Here is a 25000-nt window from a genome sequence, read left to right as displayed (position 1 = left end):
TTAAAGGACATCTTTTTCCTAACTGGCACTTGGAGAGCGCCTTAATGACCGGAGACCGCTGTGGAGAGACGGTTAAACTAGATTTATGAACAGCAACCTACACAGGTATGAGACTAGGCTCCATCCGTCTCCTTTTCCAATAACAGAGCAGTGCATTTAGAGGGGTTTGGGACGACTACCAGGGGCTCAGACATTCACAGTAGGTGCCAGTCGTCTGTCTCACGCTAAGAATCAGGCTCCTTTTATTGACAGATTTGTGGTGAAACCCCTGACGAAAAACACACATTACCTCACTAGTTATCAAATAAAATAAATAAAACCTTATGGTGTAATATTAATACAGGTAAGGCCTGGCAGAAGGACGGGATGTCTATTAAATGGAGGCCTGGGACGCTTTGGAGTAATAACAGTGAGCTATGTCTCAGTAGCAGGGGGAGGCTGGTGGAGGGGCTCACGTGTGTTTGATACCATACCTCATTCTGTTCCATGCATTACAATGAACCAGCCGCCCCCGTCTGAGGAGTCACGGCAGCATGGAGAGGGCAACAAACTCACTATATTTACATATACATTCGTTTTTATTCCAATGCATTTCCAAAGTAGCGATAGTTGGAGTGGATGTCTATTAAATGAATGCCTAGGGGCTTGGAGTAATAACAAGGAGCTAGCCTATATCTCAGCAGAAACCACAGAGACCGGATGAGTAATGGCGGCATGGAGAGAACAAAAAAAATAAAAAAAAATAAAAACCTCAATATTATCATATACATTTGTTATTTCCATTTAGAGTTATTGTGGAGAGACGGGTCGCCTAGAAATGCTTGGAGAAACAGAAACAGATCAACGTTGCGGTGATGCTATTCATCTCCACACGCACACGCACACACACACGCACGCACACACACACACACACACACACACACACACACACACACACACACACACACACACACACACACACACACACACACACACACACACACACACACACACACACACGGGCGTGGGGTTGATCGGCTAATCAGTCAGTTCACTCTCTTACTAGCGAGAGCCCAATGGAGGTCGTCACTAGCGTACTCCACACATGTCCCTGTTCAGCTCTAGTCTCAATACAGGGGCTCGTTGTAGTGCATGGAATGGAATAAGGAGCCCGTCCTCTGATTTCTACCTCCACCAGCCTCCCCTGTCTCAATGTCAAAAGCGTGGTGGTGTGGATGACTGACTTACTTTATAGTTGACGAGAGGGGTGCGGGCCAGGGAGTCCCTGTTGGCACTGTCCGCCATCCTGCCTGTGTCCTCCAAAAACCTATAGTCTACGAAAGAGACAGAGAGGAAACCACTGTTAGACAAGACGCTACACAGACCGCCCGCCCGCACGCGCCAACAACAACATGCGAGCGCTACAAAATTCTTTAAACGCTCCCATTCTTAGTCATCCGTTTCATCCGCACCGCTCGCGCGCGTCCGTTTCCCCCCCTGCCTCTCAACTAGAAACCAGGTTCTGTTTCAGACGCGTCGCGTTTAGGACCATGGCCAGGGAAAGGAGGGCCTCACCACTGAGAAGGTTCATCTCATCAAACTGGGAGAGGGCCACGAAGGTCGTCTTGTCTCGGACGCCGTTGCATCCTGTGTCCTCTTTGTGTTTCTTCACACAGGGCAAACTACGGGGAAAGAAGGACGCCGACAGTAAACCACCATCATCATCATCATCATCGGAACACAGGATTACCATATCATTTAGTCCTTGTTGACAAAACTGTCCCGTTCATTTTCTGGTTACATCCTTGAACTTTGAATACAGTCAGATTTCGATGAGCATGGTTCCACATGGCTAAGGAAAATGGCAGAGAAAAAGGCCAAGAAAAACACTTATTTGGCAGGTCTGATGAAAACCCCTCCGATCTCAAGCAAAGAGAGTACTCAGTCAGTAGCACCCTATTTTTAATTCAACTTAGGCAAACAGTCAGTGTTACCAGAGAATGTATAAGGTGTTACGTAACAGCGGGCCTGGAAAGCACGGAGCCGAACCCTGTTTTTCACTCTAAATCATCTGAGTGCAGACTCAGGATTGAGAGCAGAGACGTAAATCAGTCTGGAGATGTCTCGTTGCATGCTGGGAAACGCCTCTGTGTCTGTCCGTCACCTGGGACCTCATGCTGAGTAATGGGGATGGAGACCATCAACAAATATGCCGGTTTATGTGAGGGACATTTTTGACATTGTGCGACACATTTTCAATGACGGTAAAAACACAATCTGTGTTTCACAGATGGAAACAGTCAAATTGTTGTCTTACTTGGAGATTCATTGGTCACGCATTTCCACTTCACTAAATGGGCCAATTGGGCCCTTGCGTCCAGATTGTGGCATCCATCTAAACGTTTAATATATATATATATATATATATATATATATATAAGAACGCTCATACATTATGATAGAAGGATCTGGAAGTGATATTCTACAGAGTCTCATTTTTCAAAAACGAGGACATGGGGACATAATTCACAATCCACTGCACACTTGCTGAGAGAGCGGTATTTGGCAGAGCATATCTCCAGAGACTTATGCCTAAGGAATGTCTGTGGAAGCCCAAAACAATAGGGAGCCATGTGAGAAATGGGCAAATTACCACTTTAAATCTTACTGAGAAATGCAGGTGTGATTCTGATACGTTGATCTAGCCGACCATTCCTGAGGTTGAAGTCGAAAGAGGTTGAAGTCGAAACGCTTTCCAGGATTTGGGTTAGCGAGTGGTAAATACCACTGTTAAGTACTGTTACAGTACTTGTGTGCAATGACAATAAAGTTGAATATAATTTAATCTAATCTAATGACAATCAATCTACAGGACCACTGTCTGCAACCAACAATTTACCATTTACAAAACCACTCATGATAACACTGCCACACCATCCTCCACAATGGTCTCTTGAAAAAAAGAATGTTCTTACATAACCAAACGATTTCAGGCGTGTTGTTGTTCTTGGCTGCAAAAAGGGATTTCCAATCATTTCAGATCTTGGAGCGAGGTCTACCTCCATATCTTTAAATCACTCACATTAACATGTCATAGCTGAAGATACACTGATTCCATCTTGCTATTAAAAAGGGTGAAGGTTGGCAAGCATCTGGGGAGATCGTCTAATCGCAGCTCTAGATCTTTGAATGGCCACTATATGGCAACATTATCAAAGCCAACCTGAGCTACCTTTCCTTAAATCTAATGCAGGTTATATGAAAGGGAGGCTTATCCTCCCTCTGTGTGCCCTGACTGGACACTCTTCGCCAGCCTGGCTGAGACTCATGTAACTACACCAGGTTATGGGGGAGGTTAAAGGCAGCCAGATGGCATTGGTTTAATGTTCATTGGATTGTTTTTACTTTACTGATAAGCTTTTACCACAATATACAACTCCTAGAGTGTGCACTTAAAATATGTAAACAGTGACATTTCAACATAATTAGACAGTCTATGAGCGAGGACAGACTGCAGTCCATGCTTTCGGGACTTTGTGTATGTATTTATTGAGGTTGTGTGTTACTGACCATCTTGAACTTGTGCTACATTGTCATGTGACTCTTACCTGCACGAATGTTTGAGACAGCCAGGACATCTGTACCTCGCCTCCTCTGTACCGCATACAGCACAACTGAAGAGATTGGATTACATGGCACAGTGGTCAATCAGCAGTCACTGTCAATAATCACTTCATCACTCAACGTGACAGCTCGATCAAGAGGACGTCCAAGTTCAGGAATTTGATTGGCATGACAACGAGTAGGCGGGGACATCAGGACGTGCGTTTTTTTCCATGGGCTTCTGCTTCCCCATGCTTGCTACACTGCAGGACATGTGCGTTCCTGTTAGCTGGCTAGTCACAAGCCAGCTCGCTAAAAGTATCCCAAAAATGAATGTATAACGCATTAGCTAATGTAATGTTCGGTTTATGACAACTGCGAACTGACACAGGCTCTGGTTTGAAATGATAGCAAAACAGCCGGGGTAGCAGCTAGCTAGGTCTTTGCGTTCACTTACCTTGCCAGCGATATCTTTCTTTTCGTTCCTTTGAGTTCATCTCCAAGATTGTCGTTTTCGGCTTGGCTTTCTGAAGCTGTCATTGTATCCACGGAAGGCACCATTATTACATACACACGTATAACGGCGTTTAGCTGCAAGCATGCAGTTCACAAAAACAACCCAAGGCTCACCTTCTTCCGCTACTGCACGTGGGCAAATGCCGTATTCCGGTTTCGCATGTTTTTGCACAGTGGCGCCCCCTGGTGTTGGTATGCATGGAATACAGGTCTTGATGTTGATCAGTGGCGACTGGGCGAGACTATTTCTCATTAATGTCTATCTGTCTATCTATCTATCTATCTATCTATCTATCTATCTATCTATCTATCTATCTATCTATCTATCTATCTGTGTGTAGCCTATGGATGGATGGATGTGATAGGCCAACATGGGTATGTGATGTGTGTGTATGTAGGCCTCTTGTATTTCTCAAATGATACAATTCATGATTTGTTTCTCACAGCACAAGAGCCAAACTAAATGTTCTTCTTCATTTTTTTTTGGCCCATGCGACATGACTATTTGTACAAGGACCTGATGTCCTATATACAAAAAAAGATACATTCATTTCCTTCGCACTATTTTGGGAGGAGATAAATGCAACTGTCCCTAGTGAAGGCATGTCAAACATCTGATTCCAAATGTTAAGCATGGACATCTCAAGAGAAGAAGACTTTGTTTCTCATGGTTTATTTGCTTTGTCCTTATCCATGGTAACAGAGGGCTTGTCACGTTGTAGTATCTGAAGACACAGTCAAGATCCTCACCAATCTGTATTGTTTTGTCTCTGTGAAATGTTGTCATGGAAATTTAAAGAAGAAAAATCTGCCTTTGTGTGTTGGAAAATAAACAGTTTTCATCAAGGCATCAGTTGTATAAGAGAAGCCTAGTAGCCTACGTATTATATGAACACCCATTGCCTCTAAAATATACCAATCGTGTTGATTACAGTATGCACACTATGTGTTGAGACTTAATTTGTTTTAATTCACACACATTTCTTATTCCAAAACCTTTCTCAAACATGCAAAGAAACAAGTGAATCGGTACAAAGAATGATTTATGTGCAAAGCAGACAAACTAAGACATAAATGTGACTAATTCCAAGGAGGAGTTCAAGAGTTTCCCTGTTACCAGCATCAATGCAGCGCTTCCAATGGAGTGAGTGGATTTGCATTTACTGTGCATTAGATTTAAGGAAAAATGGATTTCCTAGTGTGAATCAGAGGACCATGTTGTAAAAGGAACTTGGACTTAAAGAGAAAAAAAATGACATACTAATTTTATAAGATTGGGAAATAGGACATTTGGAGTAGCACTGTTTATGATACTGTCAATTATTTTGTCTGTAATGCAAGTTTATGGGGTGGTGTCCTGGACACAGATTAAGCATACGCCTCGAGTAAATCACACTTTCAATACTGGCTTAAGCTAGGTCCAGGAATCATAGTCATCTGTCATGACTAAGATGGGTCATCACTAGCCTAAGTGCTGCAGAATGTCAATCAAGATACACAAGACAATATGTGATGCTTTGGCGAGGTCTTTATCACTCTAATTCCATACATGTCGATGAAAAATATGATTGTACTTATCCTACTTTAAAGATATAATACTTACAGTAAGCCTACGTCATACCTGGACTAACATAAGACAGGCTAAGACAGGCTATTGATGATTTCATTTTTGACCTCGATATAAAACAGACGGTTATAAAACAGACGGTTATGAATATCAAAAAAGGTATTTGACTATTTTGGGATTAAAACATTTAATTTATTTAATGTCAACATGTTTCATATTTACACTTTTTTTATTTTATTTTAACCTCCGGAGCATTCATTTAATTACACTTTGTTCAATGTAACATAACTTAAGAACATGATCACTGCTATGTTTGATGTGTTCTGACTCTGGCCTATGCTAGCTGCCAGTATATCCTATCAACACCCATTGAGTGAACGTGAACGTATACAAGGAAAATACAGTCACATAATGTGTGTTCATACAAATACACATTTTACATAAATAGTTATTTGGACTAAGTTGTAGTTGACCAAATAGATCTCTGAGAGTATAATTTATTGGGGTACAGTAAAGTGAACAAAAACAAAGGATATAAATAATCAACCATATACTGTCAAAATATACACAGGAAAATGTATCAAATTCACCGATGACTCTTTCTACTATCTGTTGCAGCACCAATGCTAGGTAACCACTGATGGGCAGACCTACCAAATAAAATGCAATGTGAAGAAGACATATGTCACTTATCAAAAAATTGGTTCACATAAATTAGAAATGACCAAATTCAAAATAAAAGTACTTTTACAACAGAGCAGATCTGGATGTAACCGGTACATACAACTTGAAAGAAAAAAGAAAAACTTGACACAAGCACCTATACTTCAATGCAAACAAGCAGGAGGTAGAGCACCATCTGTCAAGATGTACGTACATGTCCAGACAGGTTGGACAACAAATTAACAAATAAAAAAGGTAAAGAATTAACCTTTGATTTAAAAAAAAAATGCAATGATCAAATCTCTCACGCTTAAATCCATGAGTTATTGCACTCTTAGGAACCTTTGGTTGGGCAGTGGTCCTGATCAGAGGCCTGGGGTTTTCCTTTTGGGCTAGGCACCTGCCTACCATGGACAGGTGGGTGAATGAGGGGGGAGTGGGGGGGAAGGAGGTATGAGTATCGAGAGGGTGTTGTGTGGATAAACCCCTCCCCTGAGATCAGGGAGAATTACCGGTCCAAGACACAACAAACCCAAGCACCTTTGACAAAAAACTTTACACATTTGTTTGATAACTATTGATATACACTGCTCTCCTGTGGCCATCTTATGCTGGCCTGGTTTCCCATGGACCAAGTTCTTCCGCAGAAGTCCACCATCAACTGGACAGGGCATATGTCACTCACAAACACCCGATGAAGGTCTCCCAAATTGCTTTACAGAGACTCTCTTTGGGAAGCAGCCATTTTGTATGACATGCTTATTTTTCATAGTTTATAAATATTTGGGGCAAGCGATGGAGGCCTCACAGGAAGCAGACAGGTCCGACCTCTAGGTGGCGCTGGTTGTTGAGCGGCGGTGCTGCGAGCTCCTGTACATCTACAATGGGGAGCTGACGGCTGTCCTGAGTATGGAAGAAGAAATGCGACTGGTGCCAGCTGCCATCTTGGATCTGAGAGGAGGATAAAAAATAAAATAATAATACAATAAGAAAACAGAAGTGTCAGACAGCGCTGCAGGTCTGAAGGTCATTAGGCTCACTACTCATTACTGCACCTTGCACTCGTCTTGTAGCACCTGTGGTTCAAGTACTGTGTCAACCTCAAACAACTGTCCGCTCCAACCCCGGAACCTCAGGTGTGGGTCCAGGTCCGGGTCCTGGCGGTCTGGGCCATCTCCACTGAAGCTGTTCAGTGGGTCGCTCAGGCAGTGGACCGTGATGGCGTGGCTCGCCTCAGTGCTCAGTAAGTGGAGGAACTTCATCTGGACTTTACCCACACCAAACGCCATCTGTGGGGCAAGCACAGCGAGGGTTAAAGGTCCAGCATGTAGTTTTGCGTGTTGCTGCCCCTGCTGGTCACACTGAACATTTGAAAATGTGCATACACTAAGTTTTCCAATAGTGCTAAACAAGTGCCTATATGTGTAAACAAACCAAATGTAAAATAGGCATGTAAAGGCCAGTGTCCTACCCGACACCAGATTTTAGAAAACGTTTTGTTTGGACAAATACAGCACTCACTGAACGTTCGTCATCATGTGATGTCGTTTATTGATGGCTACCAATTTATCATGGCCATTTAGCCCTTTTTTTAATCTAAAATCTACATACTGGACCTTTAAGGGTGAGAATGGCGAGGGCAGCATCTCTTACAGTACCTTTCACTCCTCAAACCCACAGCAGCAGCTTCTGTTCACAACGAGGAGCCTTCAAGTGAGTATTACCCAAAATACAGAGCTTTTTGTTGAGTACACTGAGTCAACACTTTGGCCATAAAAAGAACATTTTAGGAGCCATTAGGGTTTATTTCCTCTCTTGCAGGGGGGGCTGGTGGAGGTAGAAATTGGAGGACGGGCTCATTGTAATGCATGGATTGGAATTAGGAATGGTATAAAACATGTGGGATACCATTCCTCATTCCATGCATTACAATGAGCCAGTCCTCCGATTTCTACCTCCACAAGCCTCCCTTGCTCTCTAGTCTCCAGTAAGCCTCCATCATAGGATGCAAGAGAAACAAGGTTTTGGAAAGCGCAAGCTCGAGTTAAACTAACGACCTCTATGTAATAATGGGTTTTATGACGGGTCTTTCATCGCTCACAACAATGTTAAGTGTTGACATCGCTGTGTAAACAGATGTGATGGGAATCCAGGAAAGTGATTTTACATGGAAGTGGTACGAGGCACACATCTGGGCTCAGTTTCCCGAAAGCTTTATAACTGAAGTAGTACTTTGTCTCTTTTGACCATCCGGGCCCATTCCCCCGCTAGACCAGCAAAGTTCATCGTTTAACGCATTTCGTTAGTTCATGAATAGAATATTGACTTTCAAACATTGATTTTACAATAGCTACTCTCTTGCGGCACTGTTGTCAGGAGAAATTAAGTACTACTTAAGCTACGAAGCTTTCGGGAAACTGACCCCCTGATATGTTAAAGACCATAGGGTCGTGTTAGCTATGCTGTGGTAGCTGATCACCATGGCCTGTGGTTGTACCGTCATTGGGAGCCACACAGGGGTCTGTTTTCTGTTTAGATGAGATTAGTTATATTGAGTTAGTGCAGCGCTTCTGCTGAGGGCCCCATGGTTGAGTGTACAGTAGCGTTATTATCAAGATGAGTTCTGAGATGAAGTTTACAACATTAATAACACCAACATAATAATATAATAACTATAAACTATAAACTAGACCCCCATACAACACATATGGTGCAGTGCAGTGCTGGAGTTACCTTGTTGGAGGCAACCGGGTGGACACACGTCTGCCCCCCTGCCGTGAAGTTACAGAAGACCTCAATGGCGTCAGACAGACATCCAAGGTTTGGGTCGATCCAGAACATTCCTTTCACCCAAGAGAGAGAGAGAGAGAGAGAAAACCACACACTTATATTCACAAGGATGTTGAACTCGTGTATGTCTCCACGTGTATGAACACTAATGGTTCTACTGGGTTAAACCCTACAATACCATTACTCTTTACAACTGCCAGTACACAAAAATCAATAAAATTATGACTGATGCAGATTGGAGCAAAGTCTGCTGGTGAGCCTGTTACATTTGTACACAGCTATAATAAGCAATACGTTCTGTGAAACAATTTGATCATGTTCTTACCGTCAGAGAGCCTGTACTGGCAGTCCGCCAGATCCTTACAGAAGCGGGCCGGGTTCTCCCGGGTTCCGAGCGGTTTCTTTATGCTCTCGATCACACTGCTCAAATAGCGCAAGGTCTTAAAGATCTCTGCGTTCTGGTCCGGAATGGCCATCTCTGTGTTCTGGTAGCTCTAGGGTTAGCATGGTTAGCGGTCCATAGTGTTAGCATGCATATGAGGAGGAGGAGGAGGAAGAGGAGGAGGTGGAGGAGCAGGAGGAAGAGGAGGAGGTGAAGCCAAATCCACACAGACCCAAACCAAGCCACAGACACATACATAGGCCATGTAGTGGATTGACCATTTCAAAAGCAAATGTATGAACATGCATACATACATGCACGCATAGAAGCATACAACACATATATTCAACCATAGAAACCCCATAACATAAGGAAGTAGGAAAAGTTACATACATGGAGTGTTCAGAGCAAAGTGAAAAGAAAAGTGAGCATGTTTGTTAGTTTATAATAGTTTATTTGGAGGCATGACACAAGCAGTCATAAATAGAAGAGTGAGATTATAAGATAATTAGTGAAAAGGGCCACAAAAGTACCAAAGTGTGAAAAAAAAGAGGAGAGAAAAATAAAAGTTTATTCATAATTGGCACTCAAATGTAGATATGTTTACAGTGGATGTGTTTATAGTCTGAAATTGAACTGTTAATGTCTTTGTCTATAGATTCATCCTTCTTCCATCCATCCACCGGTCCATTCATCCATCCACCCATCTCATCCTCCCATCCATCCATCCATCCTGACCCCCCCAACCACCCACCCACCCCCCCACCCACCCATCCTTCCATCCATCTATTACCTTATAGATAAAGTGATAGAGAATACATGAAGTGCTTTACCTCTGTCCTTAGGGCACTGTTGGACTCAAACAGAGCATGGACCGGAGAGTCGATATGTATTTGTCTCTGAGGACAGAAACAACAACAACAAAAACTGTTAAACAACATAGAACCATCACACTGGGTCCACTATCAACAAATCTGAGCCTGCATGGAACTTAGTGCGAGTCAAACAAATACTAATGGCTTTCATTAGAAACCCCCCCTCACACGGCGTTCATAAACAAAAGCTATTTAATTTGAGTGCTGCTGTTGTTTCGATGTGTGGTTACAGAGAACTGTTCAAACAGCTCCCACTGGGAAGGAGGCCACACAGATGATTTGCTGGGCTAGTTGCTAGCTGTGGCCCTGAAGCAATCAGACACTGTTGCTTTTTCCCATTCCTCGAAAAGCCTTATCTAAGCTTGGCCTGGCACCAAGCCTGGGAGAGAGAGAGGGAGAGGGAGAGAGAGACGGAGACGCCTAGGGCCCAGGCCCAGCGCTTCGCCAGCTCCACATTTTAGATGGCGAGATTTTGTATGAAACCAAAGAGAGACATTCCTCTCCCTACATCCCCCATTCTCTCTTCCCGTATCTCTGCTATTGTTCCTTAACTTAATTGTTCCTGGAACTCATCATTCTTGTTTGTTTGTGTTTGAATTGTACTGAAGTGTCTGAAGCGTTTGAATTAGACTTAGTGTGTGAAGTGTTTGAATTAGACTTAGTGTGTGAAGCGTTTGAATTAGACTTAGGATACTAACCGATGGACCAGGAGCCCCTGGGGGACCCTAGGAGAGAGACCACAGATAGTTAGACATAAACACAGTACAAGAGACACACACACATTGTGACACACATTGAGTCTCACTCTTTGAATGCTGTTATAGAACAACAACTACTGGATGTACATCAGATACATGAGCGTCAGGGTTCAACTCAATTTAAAACAAGTCAATTCAGGAAGTAAACTGAATTTCCAATTCCGATTCCACATTTCCCCTATGCTTTTCAATGAGGAACATTTCGAATTAGAATCAGAATTTAAGTTCTCAAATTGAGCAAATTGAATTTAAATGGAATTGACCCAAACCCTGCTGAGCGGAGGTGGTCGTCCTATAGAAATGGGGAAAAACTTACTCTGGGCCCTGGATGCCCCTGTGGCCCTTGGGGTCCCTAAGAAACAAAACACCAAAAACAAGGTTACAGTGGAACAACATATCATATGACATATTGGCTAGTGCTCTAAGATACCTGCTCTAACCTAACTCTATTAGAGTCACACAGTCGGTGAAGCTGCAGGCTGTATTTCAGATATCTGAAATGAACCTCTAGCGCCCCCACTGGCAGATCAGGGAACAACAGACATTACTGTACTCAAGCGGCAGTCGTCTGAGGCAGCTGGTTCTTATTAGGCCCCTGAGGAGCAGAGCTGTGTGTGTGTGTGTGTGTGTGTGTGTGTGTGTGTGTATGTGTGCCTGTGCCTGTGCATGTCTGTGTGCGCTAGTGTATGTGTGTGTATCTGTCACGCAGTGGGGCTTAGGGAGATCTGGGAATCTTAAAACAGTTTATACGGCCGAGCGGGAGCCGTGATATAGGAGGCGTATACAGTAACGCCACAGCGGAGGAACAGCGCTAACATTTTGACAGGGTATTTCCTCACGTCTGTTTACACGAGCGAGAGAGCGAGTACGGTAAGGCCCCGCGATGGACTGAAAATCACTCTGGAGCGGCTACTTTCACCATGAGTCCCCAACCGCGAGAGGCCGTCTGACTTTCCTTTTACGATAACCGTACAAACAAAGCACTGAGTGTCTCCTGGCTAATATCATTCATCTGCCCACACAGATAAAGGAACTGTCATCTGCTGTATATTTAAAAAACCCACGCTGTACTTAAGCTGACACCTAGAGGATCGCCGGGTCAGATTGTAGACTGCTTTCTCAGCAAGGGGATTACTACCCAGTATGACGTCTGTTGCCTTGACCGTATACACCCATCCAGATAGATGCTGTCGTCATTTCTGATTAAGAATAATGAAATCTTCTCACCATTTCCCCATGGCCTCCTGTTGGACCCCTCAGCCCCTGTGGAAAAGATTAAAAGATATTTAAATAGACGTATTTCCTCAGTACCCCACTCTCTGGGTAGGGTACCCCGAAAGTCCAAAGTCTTCCAATTTAAATATAAGTAACAGGTAACCAATCAGGTCAGAGAGAGTAGACTGGACAGCTGTGTGTGTGTACAGTATGTGTGTGTGTGGGCCTTTCTTCCAAACTCCCAGGGGAATAACAATGGAGGAAACAGTTGAGGTTTGTGATGAAAAGGCTCTCTCGACAAAATGTCTGCTTTGACAACGCACGCACGCACGCGCACACGCGCACGCACACACACACACACGCGCACACACACACACGCGCACACACACACGCGCGCACACACACAGACGTCAGAAGTCAGAAGTGATGAGAACCTACAGGATTCCCCGTGGGGCCGATCATCCCTTCAGGCCCTACAGGTCCAGTGAAGCCCTGAGATGGGTTACAGAGAACAGAGATCAGTGCACAGATCTGTCCACACTAACAGAACAGCGAATGTCATATTGAACATCAAGTACGTAGCTCCTGTTCATGCATTACAATGAGCCCCTCCTCCGATTTCTACCCCTGCTCCTGTAGAGTTCTCACCAGAATGCCAACAGGACCTTTCGGACCAGGTACACCTTTAAAGCCATCGTCTCCATTTGGCCCCTGAATGAAACACAGAGAAGTCCTGTCATCTGATGGAATCTAATGCAGCTCATTCGTTACCTAAAACATACATAACACTTTGTGTTTGTTACTCTAGGGTCCAGAGGAGTTCAAAGATAACAGGGATGTCTCTGAGGAGCCTCTGCACTGAACACTCACCATCGGGCCTGGAAACCCCTGGAAGCCGATCATCCCATAGTCCCCCGACTCCCCCTGCAGGTCAGGGAGAGAAACACACACTCTGTGAACAGGACTGCTTGGCACCTCACAAGTGAGGGTGTGTGTGTGTGTGTGTGTGAGAGAGAGAGAGAGAGAGAGAGAGAGAGAGAGAGAGAGAGAGAGAGAGAGAGAGTGTACAGTAAGTAAAGCTCTGACACCATTTACCCTATTGTTGATGCCCCCCCCCCACCCCCCACCCCCCCCGGTTGCCCTCTCATATATATTTCCTTGGCTAACTCCACAGAGGCCACAGACACAGAAAGTGGGGCACACAGAGAACCCCACACTGGGGGCCACTGCCCCCCCGTCTGCCTGGTGTCTCTCCTCACTCTCTGTTTGCACAGCCACAATCGTTCACATCCTTCAGCCGGCTCGGTTGTCGAACCCAGCGGATTTGACCTAGAAACCCGACTCCCTGAAAAAAAGAGAAAGGTGACCCCGCCGTGCGGCCTCTATTTCCCCAGCAGTAGTGGAGGTGAGGAGAGAGGGGGTGGGGGGGCTGAGGAGGGTTTTTGGGGGGGTTGTTATGTAAGAAAAATGAGGTACCTCTTTTTTTTTTTTTTTGTCTCCCCTCGGAGTGTGTGGCGGCTCTTACATAAGCCGGCCTTGCCAGGCGGAATGTTTCCATTCCCCGTCTCGCACCGGATCGTTTGTAACTCGACTCGAGGGTGGAAAACTGTCGTAGACGGCACATTTCTGACCCCACCACAGCGTGGCCACCTAAGCCCTCAATGCTATATTTAGAGCGTTCAGGTATTAAAAAATATTGTATGGGTTTCCAAACCCCTTTGTGTGTACGGTCTGACAGAGAGACAGAAACAGCATGCGTTATAGACTTACCTTTTCCATGACAAAGCGGCGTCACAGGCTAACCCCGTCGGTTTTTAACTCAATCGAAACCCAACTCTTAAGTGCTCTATGACACAGTACCTCAATAAAGTGCTAAACCTCTGAGTGAGGCTGTTGATCAGATCTGAATCAGGGGAGGCTGGTGGAGGTAGGAATCGGAGGATGGGCTCATTGTAATGCATGAAATGGAACGTGCATTACAATGAGCCCGTCCTCCGATTTCTACCTCCACCAGCCGCCACTGATTTGATTGTATGATAAGATATGAATGTTTGTGTCAGTGGACAGTGGACACTCACTGCTTGGCCTTTGAGTCCTGGGTCTCCTTTCCTGCCTTGGTCCCCGGTGGATCCCTCTATGCCTTTGACTCCTGGGGTTCCCCTCTCCCCTGCCAGGCCCAGCTCCCCCTGTACACAACACACAACACACACAGGGGTCAGTGGTGAGAGATCAGGGGACAGGGGTCTGTTGCTGTACCTCATTGGATGTCATTTGTTTTGCTATCGAGGATTGGAAATAAGTTCTTTCAATATTGCTTTCATGTGCTTTCCTCTAGGATCACATCAACGACAATCAATCGATCAATCAATCCACCGGCAGAGTGTTGGGGTGGGACTTGTCTGAGGGTGAGGGGTGTCGGTAGGTAGGTTACCTTCTCTCCAGGGGGTCCTATCTCTCCAATCATCCCAGGAAGGCCGATTTCCCCCCTCGGACCAGGAAGTCCCGCCATCCCCTCTTGCCCCACCACGCCCCGTTGACCCTGATGAGAGAGAGAGAGAGAGAGAGAGAGAGAGAGAGAGAGAGAGAGAGAGAGAGAGAGGGTATCAAAGAGTAGCTGATCTGGCTTGGATCAAACTGGACGGAGCGATGGGAGAATGTGCTCGCAATTTCATTGGATGTAACATTCCAAGAACCTCTTTCCCCACATGCCCGTAGAATATTTTGCAGAGTTAATTTAACTTAATTCTGTTTTTTCTGGAGCTCCGACCAAGCAACTAGGAAAGCCTGTTCTCCACACAGTTAATGCAAACGTAACTAAAACAGAAACCATACTAATTCATGGATACACACAACAAGAGACATTGACGTTGACGGAAATGACAGCGACAACTCTACTGGTAGCTAGTTAACTCTACTGGTCATAATCTTTCCTGACAATTTGCTTATAGTGTCTATAAAAATGACTGACTGTTGTTGAAGCGATGTATTCTTGCCGGTGACCACAATCGTTTCCTGTTCCATCAGCGGTGGGGACGGAGGGGGGGATGGGACGGAGGGGAGTAATATTACAATAACAGATCGGGTGCACCGCCAGCTGCACGTACTGCTTCTGTTCCTGGCTCGTCGCGAGGATGACTTATGACACCGCGGCCCGAGAAAAAATAATCCCCCAAAACGTCAGGAAGTGGTTTGGAATTACAGTGCTACTCTGGGTTTGTTGGTCGAACCTCAATCCCTGGGTGCTGGAGGGTTCTTACATAAGGAGAGGGACTGGATCTGCACTGCTAATTAGATCAGTGAGTTAATTATGCTGAGTTTCAGCACGCACGCACACACACACACACACACACACACACACACACACACACACACACACACACAATGACACAGCAGAGTGTGATCCATCAGAACCAGGCAGTAGTGCAGAGTAGTTTGAATGCCACATTAATCCTTTCTCTAGTGATGAGAGAGAGAGAGAGAGAGAGAGAGAGAGAGACAGAGACAGAGACAGAGACAGAGACAGACAGATAGTGGAGAGTGTTTGGCCAGTAAGAGGACCCATGGGTTCTTCTGGTAATTGACTCTCGTGACTAGGTTCCCCTGATAGACAGGTAAGACCCTCCGAGAGAAAGCAGACTCCAACATAAACACCTGCAGGTGTGTCATGGATATGGAGGAGGAGGAGGAGGAGGAGGAAGAGGAGGAGGAGGAGGTGGGGAAGAAGAGGAAGAGGATTAAGATAAGTGGTGATGATGATGATGACGACGATATTACTGATGATGGCGATGATGATGAAGATGACTTGACAAAACTTGAGAATAGGAGGCGAGTATAAACCGCTCTGGTACAGTATGTAGACCTGACCCCTGAGGGCATCTGAAGCAGGACATATTTCCCTGGGAGGTATGCGTATGTAATATAAGCCAGTTTCCTGCTGCGATCTCCCTGTGTGAGACCCTACTGTGCTCGCAGCAGTAAGGAGCTCCCTCGCCTTGCGACCAGACTTGCTTATGTAACTGACAGATAGACTAAGGGGCTACTCTGAGGGGCCTCCTCTGTCTGGATATGGGGGGGGAAAGAACATCCATGCATGACATTCCCATATTCTCAAAGCGCAGACTTGGTATAAAGAATCCCACTGAGTTATAAGCGCAGAAACCCAATCAAGTCAAACAAGGCATTTAATGACCAGTCATTTTCTGGGGGAATATCCAGCCCTTTAAACCACAGCCGGTAGGGAGCAGAGAGAGATAGAGAGAGGGAATAACTGACCCACTGGAGCTGTTAGAGGGGTAGGTAGGAGCAGAGCAGGAGAGGCTGGCGGAGGTAGAAATCGGAGGACGGGCTCATTGTAATCCAATTAGCCTCTCCTGCTCTGCTCCCAGAGAGAGAGAGAGAGAGAGAGAGAGAGAGAGAGAGAGAGAGAGAGAGAGAGAGGGAGAGGTCTGGCCTACGAGTGATGTTAAAGGCCCCATTTCCCGTGCGTCATGTCGAATACAGAGAGGTTTTCATTCTGATCGTGTCCTAACAGCACTGACATGAGAACAAGGTAGCATAAGCCAACGTGCTACAGCCCAGCTTGAAGAAAGGTAAAAGGGGCTTAACCAGGATGATAAGAAGCTCTGAGGAAGGCATTACACGTTGAAACGTCAGCCCTTCTCTGTACAGTACATATTATTTTAATATTATTTTGGGATAGTCACACGGTCAAGTATCTTTAAGAATGTTTTTCAAGGCACTGACATGAGCTTGTCCCTTCTAATCTACTTACTATGATAATCTCATACAGTAACTTGATTCAGCATGTCCTTCGCACCGGGCATTGGAGATTGACAGTCAAGGTGTTAAGGAGAAGATTCAAGGTGACGCTTGTGACAAGCCTAGACAAAAGACCTGATATCTTAAGCGAGGAGACAAGGTCCTTAAAAGGTAAAAAATAATTGGAACCTTCATCTTTTTCCACTTCAGACAGCATGTCTGCCACAGAGATTTAACACTGAGGGAATGGCATTCTTAATGTTCAGTTACACAAGTAAATCCCCCTCCCTGTGCCCTACTGGTGGGTTCTTTAAGGGAAAGAGTAATGTTTAGGAATATGGGGCCTCATTCTGTGTGTGTGTGTGTGTGCGCGTGTACTGTATATACAGTGTGTGTGTGCGTGTGTGTGTGTGTGTGTGTGTGTGTGTGTGTGTGTGCGTGCACAGTATGTGTATGTGAGAAATTGAGTCTGATGCTTTAGACATATGACAAAAAACCTTTGAACTTCTACTGTATATCCTGTACAGGTACTGTATGTGTGAGACAGGAGTTGATGCTTACCTGTCGTCCAGATTTCCCTGGTAGTCCTGGCAACCCGACTAAACCCGGAGGACCGTCAGACCCGGGGTATCCCTCAATGCCTCGGAGTCCAGGGATACCAACAGCACCCTGGGAAAATCCAAAACATCAACAGGTCAAAGCTACCCTTCTCATCTCCCTTCCAGGGAAGGCTGGTGGAGGGAGAAATCAGAGGACGGAGGTCATTGTAATGGATGGAACGGAATGAGGAATGGTACATGTGTTTGATACCATTCCCCCCCCCCCCCCCCCCCTTCCATCAGCCTCCACTGCTCCCTGCAGTACCTGCCCCACAACCCCCCCCCCCCCCCACCCCAAATTCCCTGTGGAGACATCTGGAACATGGAGAGACATTCCTGACTGACAGTGACGGATTGGGATCTATAAATATTTTATGGAGAACTACGGGAAGTGCACATTCACTTCCTACGGTAGTGGGCATGTGTAGTACAGCTTGTTTATGGTCCTGAACTGTACTGTACATATGTTACTGAAAGCAAACAAACTCTATGCAATTTTCCATGTTGACTCATGTTCTCACAGCATTGTAAACTAGACTAGCTCTGTAAATCACTTCACTTAGTATCTCTCTGCTTTTATCTCCTACTGTATGTCCTTGCTTTCTCTCCAATTCCCCCCTCCCTCTCTCTCCCTCCCTCCCTCCCTCCCTCCCTCATCTCTCCCTCCATGATTTTATTCCCTCCACCCCTCGCATCCCTCTATGTCTTCACCCCCATCTCTTCCTCATCCTCTACCTCTCTTTGTTCTCTCTCTTCCCCCTCCGTGATGTGATACTCACTTCAACACCAGCAGTTCCGGTCAGGCCCCTGGCTCCTTTCTTTCCGATTGAACCCTGTACAAACACACACACACACGCAGATCATTAAACATACATGTTCACAGACACACACAGAATCAAACGTACATATTCACAGACACACACAAAACACACACACACACAGAATAAAACATACACATTCACAGACACACACAAACACACACACACAGAATAAAAGATACACATTCACAGACACACACAAACACACACACAGAATAAAACATACATAACACAGACACAGACACAGACACACACAGACACACACACACACACACACACACACACACACACACATGCCTACACACACACACACACTATTTGCCTATAAGAACAAAGCTGTTCAAATAAACCACATTTCCCTACAGTATATAATTAGTTTCCAATGACCTCTGGAGGAGACAGTGACTCAATGTGCATGTGATTACATTCAGCTCAGTCCTCACACAGACTGCAGATGATGCATGTTCAACCCATATCCCTCCATACTTGTACACTCTTGGGAAAAAAAGGTTCTATCTCAAACCCAAATTCTTCGGGCTGTCCATGAAGAACCCTTTTGGAACCCTTCATTCTCAGATTGTATCAATCTTTTTACACCATCTATTCATTCTGATGAGCAACTGGGCCAACTCACATGTCTTAGCAAGTCACCGGTATTAAGAACCCAGGAAATATGTAATCACATTTGGATCAAGAATCATACATATTGTCTTAATGTAGAGCAAAAGTATGTAACAAATCAAAGACAATGCAATAAAGTGTTAACAAAAGATTGAGATTGAGAAATTTAGATTTAAATAGTTTCAGATCTGAAATGCATAAGCTGTTTCTTTCAAGACTCTCATTGATACCAGCTTTCAGCATTCCAGTGTGAACTCTCAAGCTTACAAGATTTGGCATTTCCGGAGAATGAAAAACATCTAAAGTTCCTTATTAAATGAAAATCTGACAGAGGACTTTGAAGTAAGAATCTCACATTGTGGGTGGCCAAACAAACCCACTTCCCCCTCTCCCCCCCTCTCCCCCTCTCTCTCTGATTTCAAAGGCACCGATGCTCAAGCCCCTCCACATTATTTTGGCACTGGTCTCTATTTCATGGTTTTAAATGTGTTTTTTTCTCTCTCTCGTCATCATTTCCTGTTCTGGGAGGGTAGCAAACCAAGCGAAGAGAACAAATGAAAATGCTAAAATGCAAATCTCCCTCTCTTATGCTGGCACTGTGGTGTGTTGATTGAAAGCAAGTCTCGACCCACCCATCATCCTGCTGACAGGTAAACACTAGCGCTGTCCAACATGACAGAGAGATGGACAGGAGAGCGTCTAAGCTAGTGTTAACACATTCATTGGCTTAGTTCTGAGAGGGGACGGTCCAACCTTGGCAACCACGATGGAACCTTATTATCCACAGCTCATTTGCATACGAAGAAAACATGTTTCGACACAAACTTTACTTTCCGAAGCAATGCGTCAGAGGGATTCACACAGAAACATACACACACAACCACACACAACCACACCCACACACACCCCCACCCACACCCACACCCACACCCCCACGCCCACCCACACGCCCGCCCACCCACACACCCACACACACCTGAGGTCCTATTTCTCCTTTGGGCCCTTGTTCTCCCTGTACCCCAGGTGTTCCCTGCAATAAAAAGAACAAACACAAATCAGATTAGGTGGATCTATTCTGATCTTATTTCAATGTGCAGCTAGCAGCACCATGCGACATAGTTACCATAGTTGGTAAAGCATCGGCATCAGCAAGGCTAAGGTTGAGGGTTCAATTCCCGTGGGACCATGTACAGATACAAAACATTAATGCCCTTACTGTACTGCAAGTCGCTTTGGATAAAAGCGTATTCTAAATGGCATGTCTTATCAAATACAATAATTTACTGTATTACTGCAGAGGTTATTGTTGGACTTACGGGTAGGCCTTGCTGTCCGACATTCCCGCGAGCCCCAGTGATGCCAACGTGGCCCTGAAAACAACAACACAACCATTACAAGTGGAACACCACACACAATCATTAAGTATCAACTGTCATGACATTCAGTGACAGGGTTCAGGGGAGAGATGTGTCTAAAGAGGACTACGTTTACTAACCCTAACCCTAACACACATTGAAAAGACTGAAGTCTGAAGACTACACAACACTTCCATCAATTCACTTTCTTAATGGGCTCGCTGTAATGCATGGATGGGCTCGCTGTAATGCATGGAATGGAATGAGTAATGGTTCATTCCTCATTCCGGTCCCTGCATTACAATGAGCCTGTCCTCTGATGCCATGTGCAGTATAATCAGTGTAGTAGCCTAGCCAAGCAGCTACACATGTATTTTATGACAGTGGGCTGCTACAGGTGGCTTAGAATAAATGGGATCTATAAATTCCTGGAAGCCTGTCAACTACTGCCGAATATAGCCCCAATAACTTTGAACCCCTATCCAGTTGTGGAGAAGAATGCTTATAAAACCCACCAAACTCACTCTGAAGTGGACTGAGTTGGGGAGGGGGGGGTAGGTAATTTAAAGGGGGTAATATTCTGGGTGATTCTGATCTCCAGGACTTTCATCTGCTAAAGTCAACTTCACACCTGACCTGACCTTTCTACCAAACTGGTGTGTGTGTGTGTGTGTGTGTGTGTGTGTGTGTGCGTGTGTTTGTGTGTGAGTGTGCGAGAGAGAGAGAGTGAGTTGCTGAGTTTGACCATTTTGAGCTTTCAGAATCTGCAAGTCATGCAACGACAATAACACAGGATTTCCTCCTAGATTATCCCTAGGAATTTGGTAATCCTGGATGCTCCTTCTCTCAGATGTGCATGTGTGGTCTCTTATCTCAACAGAGCTTTCCAATAAAGCACCAACGAAGAAGAGAGAAGAAAAGAGAGAAGAAAACAGCAGACTGGAGAAGTGACTTTGTGATCCGTCTGATGTTGGTTGAAAAGTTGGTTTACCTGATATCCCTCATCTCCTGGCTCTCCGCGCTCTCCTCGCTCGCCCGGAGGACCCTGCCCAAACACACACAGCACCAGATGAGCGAGGTGGCCATTTTGAGACAACGTTGAGTACACTTCACAGAGTGGCCATACAGGGCTCTGAGTCCTGAGGGAGAGGCTGTACATTATACCACATTAATCTTTCTACCATGTATTCTCAGACCAGGCTAGGGTCAAACAGAACGTACCATTGTATGTGATGTAACACTGCACCGACTTCATAACACAATACCCTCTTTCTTAGAGACTGCACTGGTTATATCTACAGTATATTTCAGGACATCTATACTGATCTGGCAGCCCTCTCTTTTGGACCTAAAGCAACCCACCCTGGGAATCACTTACACAGAAACTACACTGGCCATGAGTTTTGGCTTGAGTGTTGACTGAATGGTTCATGATATAACGTTAATGGATTTCTTATTTTATTAGACCACACAGTCCTTAGTTGAACAAACTTGGAGTGTGTGGGTGTGCCCCTCTCTGTCCAATCAGGTCATTTCTTGACAATATTTCTGTCAATTGAGGGGACTCAGCTAGCTCAAGAGCTCCCCTAGAGGTTAAGCATTCCATATAGTAACTTTAAACATATCTCCAGAGAGGGAATAATAATGGGCCAGAGCAGAACACAATGTGACTGTCAGCTTCCCTAAGCTTTTAAGACTCTGACACATTGATCCTCTTTTAATATTAGTCTGAGAAAGGCTTTATTTACTGGTCAAAAATAAGGCATACCGTATGCTGATTCTGAGGGGTCCTTACAAAACCTCTTGGCCCCTTGATGGCATGAGGATGTATTGAACGCCTCAAAAATAAGGCCTCTTAGAAATGTGCACAGACTCATGTGATTTCCATCGCCCCCCCCCCCCCCACACACACACACACACACATAAGCCACCCCCTCACACCCCCCATCCCAGAGATATGTTCTGTTCTTTAAAGAAGACAAACAATAACAGCACAAGTTGCAATAATAACACACGTCTTCTACTCTAAGACGCCCGAAGAAGTGTGTGTGTGTGTGTGTGTGTGTGTGTGTGTGTGTGTGAGTGTGTGTGTTCTGAGACACCCTAAGCCAAACATGGAGAGCAGAGAGGGGAAGTTGAAGGAAAGCAAAACCTACTGGTTCACCTAAGGGCCCAGCAGGTCCAGGGGTCTTATTGTCCTCTCCGGGGTACCCCTGAAAACAGCCAAAACACACACACACACACACACACATCACAATCTGACACCATCATTACATAACTCTGGACATTTATCAACAGAAACATATGTTGTGGAAGGAAATCTAAGCTGTATACATAACTGTACCATAACAATGATATCAAAATCAACAAAGTGTTCCTAGAAAACTCCATGGTGTATATTTTCGAAAGGTTAGAATAATACTATTATAATATAGAGTGCAAAGGGACAAAAATTGCTCAAATACTCAAGTTACCTTTTCACCTTTGGGACCAGGGGGTCCTATGGGTCCTGGCTTGCCAACGTGACCCTATTAGAAACAGAACCAATGATCATTCACCTCTTTCTGACAGAGTCACACACATATACACAGACAGACACCTCCAACTAGACACAGGGATGGATGACAACATTGGGTTCATCAAAACAAGGTTTATTATACACTATACTGTACACACACTCCAGCAAGGAGAGAGTACTCGGTAACCTTCCTTTAGTGAAGTATTCTGGCCAGGACATCCCTCAACAACTTGGGTGTGAGTGAGTGAGTGAGTGAGTGAGTGAGTGAGTGAGTGAGTGAGTCAGTGAGAGTTAGTGAGAGAGTGAGTTAGGAGAGCACTGTTAGTCAGTGAGAGAGTTAGGGGAGAGTGAATGAGTGAGTGAGTGAGTGAGTGAGTGAGTGAGTGAGTGAGTGCAAGTGCAAGTGAAGAGAGACAGAGGGAACATGTGGTGCTCTGCTACGTTATGCAACTCTAAACCACAATGAGGCTGGCATCGATCCGCCTGGCTCTGGAGCTGCCAGGGCGCTTGGCTGCCAAGGTCTGGAGTTGGAGGTTTGGCTTCAGGGGTTTTGTGCCATAGCCATATCCAGTTCACACATATCCTCTTCTTCTCTTTGCTGGGCTTTGTTTTTTTGTGGCGGTACTGATCCAACAACACACCTAGCTGTGTTTGACTGGAGAGAGCGACCACACCTGGCTAGTCGGGAGGGGAAAGGTGATACACGCATTCTTTGTGTGTCAGAGTCAAGGTTCAAAGCCAATGCAAAACATTCTCTGAGTAAGGGTGGGAGGGTGGGGGGGGGGGGGGGGGTGGGGAGGTGGGGGGGGTGGCACAGCGCTCCCTCTCTAAGGAACTGGATTAGCCTAAGGAGACTTCTGGAAAGAGCCAACAAGCAGCGGGATGTGTAGGAACAGAACAGATCTGATAAGGAGAGTCATGACATGGTGTGATATCATGACAACAGATCACAGCTCCATCAACACCTGCACTGCTGCTACTGATTGAAGAGGCACTCCCTGTGTGTGTGTGTGTGTGTGTGTGTGTGTGTGTGTGTATGCGCGTATACCTGTATGCGTGCCCGCGTGTGTTATTACTGATACTCACTGTGTATCCTGCCATTCCAGGCTGGCCCTCCGGTCCCATAACTCCCGGCCGACCCTGAAAAATGATGCAGAAAACAGACTCAGATACTGCAGATCAGTTTTTAGTGCTGTTTGTTTTGCTTTTGTTACTGGCAGTACGTGGTTATGCTAAATATAACCTTGGCGTTAAAAGCAGCGATGCGGTCTGCGTCCGTGGACCTGAGGTGTTGTGTGACAGCAAGACATCAATCTTCTCTCCCCAGCTATCACAACATAGTCCCAGGGCCTATAAACTGGCGAAGGACTTACGTTTTCTCTGAAATGAGAAAACGGATGCCTTCCCCTCTGTGTTCCTGTGTGAGCCTAAAGTACGTTCCAGGAGAGGTTATTTGAAGCCTTTGCTCTGCTTTTCGAATCAAGTTTTAACGACTCATAACAAACCCGATATTTGCTTGTCCTCATACCAGCGGATTAGCATCCTGCTAATTGCTATCCACAAGAAAGGGAGATTAGCTTTTGTGCTAATAATGTTATTACGGGGGGGGGGGGGGGGGGGGGAGAAACAGATCGCTCCTGCTTAGTGTAAGCCCATGATCTGAAAGACGCTTGCCAAGGGTTTGACATTGTAAGGTCACTTACAGTACAGCTATTTTTGCTAAGTCACTCGTTTTAGTCCGTAGAGACAGAAAGATTTTCCGGAAAGTTCAATCGTGCTATTTATGCAATGTCACATTCCTGAGTTGTGTTAGATTGAGTAGGCTCTGAATTCGGAAGCGTGTGTAGTAACACGTGGCGCTCTTATCAATTGGTGAGATGTTGAGGCGGGGGAGTTTGTTACCTCATCTGACCCCGAACAGGGATTTGAATTACAGTGCAATGAGAAGCAGCCCCATTCACTAATTTCTAACGACTGAAACAG

The 25000-nt window shown here is 45.2% G+C and overlaps 2 protein-coding genes across 2 annotated transcripts in view; both read right to left on the bottom strand.

Moving 5' to 3' along the window:
- The window catches only part of znhit6 (zinc finger HIT-type containing 6), a 24871-nt gene extending 20659 nt beyond the window's left edge, over window positions 1-4212 (bottom strand). The window contains exons 1-4 of the mRNA XM_083672118.1: window positions 4040-4212; window positions 3588-3653; window positions 1555-1661; window positions 1228-1313 (exon numbers count right to left, since the gene is read on the bottom strand). Coding sequence (XP_083528244.1) covers window positions 1228-1313; window positions 1555-1661; window positions 3588-3653; window positions 4040-4143 — 363 coding nt within the window. The 5' untranslated portion in view covers window positions 4144-4212. The remainder of the gene's footprint in view (window positions 1-1227; window positions 1314-1554; window positions 1662-3587; window positions 3654-4039) is intronic.
- Window positions 4213-6150: 1938 nt separating this feature from the next.
- col24a1 (collagen type XXIV alpha 1 chain) overlaps window positions 6151-25000 on the bottom strand; it is a 90631-nt gene continuing 71781 nt past the window's right edge. The window contains exons 40-60 of the mRNA XM_083672150.1: window positions 24104-24157; window positions 22974-23027; window positions 22656-22712; window positions 21491-21544; window positions 20461-20514; window positions 20121-20174; window positions 18485-18538; window positions 17668-17775; window positions 14780-14887; window positions 14427-14534; window positions 13219-13272; window positions 12997-13059; window positions 12787-12840; window positions 12361-12396; window positions 11450-11485; window positions 11074-11100; window positions 10334-10399; window positions 9444-9612; window positions 9062-9171; window positions 7384-7617; window positions 6151-7279 (exon numbers count right to left, since the gene is read on the bottom strand). Of these exons, the coding sequence (XP_083528276.1) occupies window positions 7133-7279; window positions 7384-7617; window positions 9062-9171; window positions 9444-9612; window positions 10334-10399; window positions 11074-11100; window positions 11450-11485; window positions 12361-12396; window positions 12787-12840; window positions 12997-13059; window positions 13219-13272; window positions 14427-14534; window positions 14780-14887; window positions 17668-17775; window positions 18485-18538; window positions 20121-20174; window positions 20461-20514; window positions 21491-21544; window positions 22656-22712; window positions 22974-23027; window positions 24104-24157 (1701 nt within the window). The 3' untranslated portion in view covers window positions 6151-7132. The remainder of the gene's footprint in view (window positions 7280-7383; window positions 7618-9061; window positions 9172-9443; window positions 9613-10333; window positions 10400-11073; window positions 11101-11449; window positions 11486-12360; window positions 12397-12786; window positions 12841-12996; window positions 13060-13218; window positions 13273-14426; window positions 14535-14779; window positions 14888-17667; window positions 17776-18484; window positions 18539-20120; window positions 20175-20460; window positions 20515-21490; window positions 21545-22655; window positions 22713-22973; window positions 23028-24103; window positions 24158-25000) is intronic.

This window comes from Argentina silus (genome assembly GCF_951799395.1).
Source record: "Argentina silus genome assembly, chromosome: 6".
In the NCBI taxonomy this organism is placed as follows: Eukaryota; Metazoa; Chordata; class Actinopteri; order Argentiniformes; family Argentinidae; genus Argentina; species Argentina silus.
The sequence above is the reverse complement of the archived record's forward strand: the minus strand, read 5'-3'. Positions and strand labels throughout refer to the sequence as shown.